We start from the raw sequence: 6,645 nt of genomic DNA on the forward strand, positions 1-6,645 counted from the left end.
CTCTCCTCCCCTCCCCTCCCCTTTCCCTTTCCCTTTCCCTTCCCCTCTCCTTCTCTTTCATGGGATGAAGGAATACACAGCCTCCAGCAGACATCAGTCCTTCGACCTTGAACTTCCCAGCCTCCAGAAACATGAGCCAAATAAATTTCTACTCCTCTGCCCTTTAGTGCCAGCACTTGGGCGGTGGAGGCAGGAGGATCTCTGTGATTTCTAGGGTAAGACAGTGAGGCCCTGTCTCAAAAATTTAAAAAATAAATAAATGAGTAAAAGTTACGCAGTTTATGGTGAAGTCCTTTGGTGACTCTGCCGTTGGCATCTAGCCGAGTTTCTCTGAACACTCCCAAGCCGCCACTATCTAAGGACAGACTATAAAGCCAGCCTACAGCTCTCTCTACATTCTTACAACTACAGTCCCCGCTCCTTTTACTGTCCCCTCTGTCAGGTTACCGTGCCCAATGCCAGTGGCTTTGTTTTCAAGTTCCATGGTTCCAGCCCAGTGCCTCCCACACAGAAATGAACTTAAATGGCTATCAGTTATCCTGAGCCTGAGACCAGGCTCCACACTACCACTTTCTACAAACTGCTACTGTGCACCCAGGGGTGCATCACACCATATCCAGACAGCATTCGGAACAGGTCCAACACCTGGCAAGGTTAGCTCAACAAGTACAATTCTATGTCACTAACCATGCATATTTTCTATCTTTCACTCACTCACTCATTCATTTTATTTATTTATTTTGTTTTTTTAAGACAGGGTTTCTTTGTGTAGCCCTGGCTGTCCTAGAAATCCCTCTGTAGATCAGGCTGGCCTTCAACTGAGAGATCTGCCTCCCGAGTGCTGGGATCAAAGGCCTGTGCCACCACCACCTTCCTCCCCTAATTGTTGAGATGTATTTTATATGTATAAATGTTCTGCCTGCTTGTTCATCTGTGCTCCAGGGTATGCCTGGTGTCCATGGAGACCAGAGGGGCAGGTCAGATCCCTTGGAATTGGAATTAAACAGTTTGTGGGCTGTCACGTGTGTGCTAAGGACAAAATCCCGAATCTTCTGTAAAATCAGCGAGAGCTCTTAACTGCTGCACCATCTCTCCAGCCTTGAAAAGCAAGCCTCCTCTCCCTGTGATGTCACTCCTGCTTCCCCCCAGGGTCACTTCTTCCTCCTGACTACCCCCACTGCCCCCCCAAGAAGGGGTACAGGGGGGGCACACCTTCCACCCTCGAGAGGTGCCAAGGTGCTCCAGCTGCCTTTTCCCCAGCCATGTGAGCTACAGGCTCTCAGCTCCCTTACAGAAATGGGCCCTGACCACTCGGAGTGACACACAACCGACATCCCAGTATTCAAGAGGGGCTGAAGGAGAAGAATCACAAGTTTGAGGCCAGCCTGGGGTACATGGTGAGATGGTCTCAAAGGAAGAAACTGAACCCTTGGGCTGTTGGTAACCAAAATATTGCTGCGACATTTAAACCTGTCCAACTTGCACTTCCTTTGACCTCACAGCCCTACCCCCCAGGGCCTGCTGGTCAAATACCTCCTGACTGAGGCCACCCAGCGGACCCTCATGGATTCTCGGGGCTCCACTAGATAGCAGAAGGAAGTGAGAACACTTTCCCCCACATCTGGGCGGGGCAATCGGCAGTGAAGCAAATAGATGCAATTTAAACCGTTTAGATGGCTCGATCAGCATCTTTGGCAGTTCACAAATACCTGAACAAGAACACTACCTGAATGCAGCCCGAGGCCCCACTCCCACCTGTACACATAGGAAATGGCTAACGGCGATGGAATCTGGGGAGAGGGCCTGGGCCACAAGAAGGAAGACTACATCCCTGGATATTGTCTTGGGTTTGGTTTTTCACTATGCGCACCATTGTTTTCGTTCTCTGCCTCAAAAAAACAAAACAAAACAAAAACAAAAACCAAAAAGAAAGAAAGAAAGAAAGAAAGAACAAACAAAAAAAAACCTAAGAAATTACGCTGGAGAAGGCATGCAGAGAAACTTACCACTGCTTTTTTCTCCTTATCATTTTCTCTATCTTTATCTAAAAAAGGAAAGGAAATTGATGTTTCAATTATTCACTCTGCTCTGTGCTGACCTGATAAATTGACCACACAGTCATTGCGTATGCTTGCTCCTTGACTTACAAAAAAAAAAAAAAAAAAAAAAAAAGTTTGCCACTCTTAGGACCCTCTACAATTGGGTCCCTGTATGTGTCGCTGTACAGTGGCAGGCTGGGTCCAGGCCCATGTGTTCTTGCTCACTTTCCTTCGCTCGGTACACTCTACTTTCCGGTTCACCTGGATTTGTGCTTAGGATCTTCACAGCGCACCCGGGGATCACGTACACCCCGAGAGACTCCAAGGGGAGGCCAGTGAGCTTAGGGTTGGGACCCATGCTGTCTGTTTTCTAGGCCAAGACTGGCAACACTGCCAATCCACCTGGCAGCGGCAGCAGCCCGAGGCAATGAAAGCTATGTCACCTGGCTTCCATTTCGGAAGAGAAAGATCCGCACTGCCAGCAAGAGGAGAAAGTCGGAAGCCTGAACCCGCCCCCTAGGTCCGCAGGCGCCTGCATCCACTAAGAGCTGATTAAACACAGCTCGTGCCCCAACTAGCCACCTCCCAGGCCTAAAGAATCTGACAATAAAAAAAATAAAAAATAAAATGGGCCGAGAAGCAGCGTTTGGACACCACCAAGTGCCGATCCTGACAGTTAACTTCAGAGCCCCACAATCCCCAGACCCTTCCTGGGGACTAGCAGGTGAGGGGGCGGGGCCCCTACGAGCTGGCACAAAAGCACTAGTTACCCGGAGGCCAGGCGCGGCGAGGTGCCCACAGCGGCCCGGCGCCCGAATCGAGGCTCCCGGGGCTCCCGGGGCTCCCGGGGCTCCCCGGGCCCGCAAAACGCAACGACCGGGCAGCCCAACTACGCAGTGACCGCAGTAGCATAGCCTCTGGCTGATGTGCAAGTCCTACTTCCTTCCGGTGCGTCCTGGAGCTCCGCCCCACCCATACCCGGCCCCGCCCCACCCTTACCCGGCCCCGCCCCACCCCTTGCCCGGCCCCGCCCCTTAAGGGGTCCGCTCATATTTCTCCCTCTAAGCTACGTCGAAGAGATTCAAAGTGAGGATTGCCTCGCTTACAGACCGCAGAATGGCCCTGACCTAAGTAGATTTAGAGAATGGACGGCTAATAATGCCGGGGGCTGATTGGTTCCTTAGTATACCCAATTACTTCCTTGGTTGCCTGCTCCATCCACACCTCGCACCATCTACTCAGGATGTTCTGTATTTTCCTTCGAAGAACTCTGCAAGTAGACCTTGTCAACTTGGGAACATTTTCCAAGCTTGTCCTTGGGCTTCAAAGGGCCCTAAGTTTAATCTCCATCATCACAAAAATCAACGTGAGGGACACAGGTGAGAGGGCCATGAAAGCCATTGTTTCTGAACGCCACAGTCTTTGACATTTTCAACGTTTGGACTTTAATGTCGGACCCCTCCGGAAAGCATAATGAATGAATAAAAAAGGGATAAGGAAAAAAAAACATGTAAGCCCCACTTGTAAAGCAGGTAGCAAAAAATAAAGATGTTGCCGCCTTGACTGTATATGGGCAGTTACAATGCGTGGGTAGAGACGTTTTCCACTTCTTCCAGGTGGCAAGATGCTGGCAGTCGTCTTGGGCAGGAAGAAGAGAGACATTTTCAGGTTTTTGTTTTACTCTTTTAGATCTGTAACAAAAAGCCATCACCCTAACAGGGCTTCCTGTTTATTTGCTAGGCACCTAGCAAAGGCAAATTCGATTTCCAAAATCAAAGTCGACGGTTTTGTGTGTGTGTGTGTGTGTGTGTGTGTGTGTGTGTGAGTGTGTTGGGCTGAGGTTGTTGGTAACTGTTGATCAGATTCAGCCAGATGAACAGATCTTAGATGGGCAGGATCCAAAGAGGTCTAAATGAACTGGGGTTGTGTGCTAGTTAATTCTTTATCAAGGCACCACAAACCAGAAGCACCTCGGGAAAGGGAGTCTCCGTTGAGAAATCGGCTGTGTCAGATTGGCCTGTGCGCATGTCTGTGGAGCGTGTTCCTGTTGCTAATTGATGGAGGAGGGCCTCCTCGCTATGGGCAATGCTGTCCCTGGGCTGGTGAGCTGCGGGGCTTTATGAATGAGCAAGCCAGAGAACTGAAGCTGGTAAACACGGTTAGTGCTTCTGCCTCTGAGTCTGCTTCTGCCTCGGGTTCCAGCCTTGAGTTCCTCCTTTGTCTTCCCTTGGCTATGGGCTGTAGCCTGTATGCCAAATAACCCTTTCTTTCCCGCAAGTTGCTTTTGGTCAGTGTTTGTTTTTATCACAGAGAAGCAAACTAGGACAGGTTTCCAATTATCCAAAAGAAATCATAAGACTTAACTCACATAATGGAAATGATGTATTCTTCCTATGTCTACCATGAAATGCTCCAAGATGGCTTGTCCTGGCTACACAGGAGCACTTTATAGACTGTGGGACAACTAACGGCAGTAGGAGGCAAAAAGTACTCTAGAGATAGGGCTTACACATCCTGAGAGCAAGGACAGACTAACGGGCCAGGTTGTAATTCAGGCTATATATTCTATAGCTATTGATGAGTGCCCCAGACCGTGGGGACCCCTCGAGCAGAGAAGCAGACAGATCCTTGCTTTATAGAATTTTTATATTTTTTTATTTTAACTGATTCATAATTGTATTTATTTACAAGATACCATAGGATGTTTTATCACGCGTGCACATTGTGTGATGTTCATATCAGGATAAGTCTGTCTCTTCGGAATAACTTCTGCTGAAAACGGCCAAATTCCTTTCTTGTAGCCTTTTAATTTTTAAATAAAAGAATACATTCTCATTATCCGTGGTCAATCAGACTAACAGAACATCGGAACTTCTCTTGCCTAAGTCTAACTTACTACCAGTGAATCAACGTTTTCCTGGGGGATATACTTGTAATCTGGATGGGATCTAAAAAAAAAAAAAAAAAAAAAATGCTGAGGAATGATTAGACAAGGTAACCAAGGGAAATCCTAAGGAGGTGGCATTTGAGATGCTCAAATGGCGAGGAGGCTAGACTGGCATTCTTGGGTTTTTCTAGCCTACTCCCACAGTGCTTCTGCACAGGAAAGCTCCAGGGCGGAGCAGTGGTGGGGACCTGGCCTGGGTTAGGCTAGACAGTTGTCAGCAAGTGTTAGGAACATAAGCGACAAGCAGGCGGGGCCAGTGGGCAGCCCGCGCTAGTGCGCACGCGCGCCTGGACTAGGGCTGAGAGCGGAACCGCAGGCCCAGCCCCGGCAGTTGATCTGGTGGCGCGAGTCCTGGAAAGAGCCATTAATCCAGAAGGCTTGAAAGAGAGGCGTGACTGTTGGGTCTGTGGGCAAGATGGAGTCTCCACAGCCGGTCGTAGACCATCGGCCCTTCTGCTGTACCCTGAAATGCTTTGTGAAGATGCTGCGGTTGGTGAGGACCCGGGCGGGAACGCAGGGCGGTCGGTGGTCAGGAATGCTCCCGGGTAGAGAAGACTGGGTTCGGAAGCCTGGAGCAGCATTTGCTCGGCCACCTGGTTTCCAGCCTCGCCTTTCCAGACGCAAGGCATTGATTGCTCTGTGGCTCAGTCCGACCGGAGAAGAACCACAGGGTAGAGTGGCTTCCCCCTTCAGATGATGTAGGGACACGCCCATGGGTCTATCCGAATGCCCTTCACTTGTTTTACGAACTTGGTGATAACCTCTACCAGACCAGGCGCTGTAGTCTCACCACTCAGAAGCCATAAAGAATTTTTTAAGTTTGTTTTTTTTTAAGTTGGTGGTCTTTTACTGTAAGTCGGACATTGGATGTTACCGAACTTAGAGCGGATACAACCCAGAGCGAGAGCAAAGGGGAAACTGCCCGTATTAGGGCTAAAGTCCTAACAGGGGCATTGCAGTCTGTTCTGGACAGCACTTTGGAGAAAGGAGATCGCCATTAAAGGGTACTGTTCTCAGCTCGTTAGAGACGTACAAACTGCCAGGTCCCAAAGAAACCAGGACTGGGTTCACTCAGTACCTGTAGCTCCTCCCAGAACTTCTCACCCCGCCCCTACCCTAAACCTCTCCAGCCTGGGGGCTGGGATTCATTTCCCTTCTCCCAGCTTCTCATTTCCATATAAGCTGGCCATTTTAGCAGGCTCTCTTGGTTCCCCGCCACAACACACCCTCTTCTCCTGGTTCTCTTGACTCTCTCCCTCTCCCCTCCCCCCTCTCTTCCTCTTCCTCTCTCCCTTGCCCTCTCCTCTCATGGCTCAATTCAATCCGACCACTTCCAGATATCTCGGACTCTATCCTCCCTCAAAGCTACAATAAAACTTTCTCCTTGACCATTCCTAAAAGCCCTCGTTTTCACTGAGCCACCATAGTAAAAGGAATGTAAGAAAACTCAAATGTAAATCGTTCAAAAAAATTGGAGAGCTGAGATGAGGTGGTTAAAAGTTACAAGGGTGCCGGGGCGTGGTGGCGCACGCCTTTAATCCCAGCACTCGGGAGGCAGAAGCAGGCGGATTTCTGAGTTCGAGGCCAGCCTGGTCTACAGAGTGAGTTCCAGGACAGCCAGGGCTACACAGAGAAACCCTGTCTCGAAAAAACAAAAAA

General features: G+C 49.5%; 2 protein-coding genes across 2 annotated transcripts in view; one reads left to right on the top strand and one right to left on the bottom strand.

The window, feature by feature from the left end:
• Window positions 1-2,970, bottom strand: part of Tk2 (thymidine kinase 2) — a 22,938-nt gene extending 19,968 nt beyond the window's left edge. Inside the window, exons 1-2 of the mRNA XM_021220362.1 lie at window positions 2,810-2,970; window positions 2,007-2,044 (exon numbers count right to left, since the gene is read on the bottom strand). Of these exons, the coding sequence (XP_021076021.1) occupies window positions 2,007-2,044; window positions 2,810-2,951 (180 nt within the window). The 5' untranslated portion in view covers window positions 2,952-2,970. The remainder of the gene's footprint in view (window positions 1-2,006; window positions 2,045-2,809) is intronic.
• A 2,329-nt stretch (window positions 2,971-5,299) lies between these two features.
• The window catches only part of LOC110337602 (chemokine-like factor), a 13,521-nt gene continuing 12,175 nt past the window's right edge, over window positions 5,300-6,645 (top strand). The window contains 1 exon segment of the mRNA XM_021220601.2: window positions 5,300-5,479. Within this exon segment, the coding sequence (XP_021076260.2) occupies window positions 5,402-5,479 (78 nt within the window). The 5' untranslated portion in view covers window positions 5,300-5,401.

This window comes from Mus pahari, chromosome 20 (genome assembly GCF_900095145.1).
Source record: "Mus pahari chromosome 20, PAHARI_EIJ_v1.1, whole genome shotgun sequence".
Taxonomy (NCBI): Eukaryota; Metazoa; Chordata; class Mammalia; order Rodentia; family Muridae; genus Mus; species Mus pahari.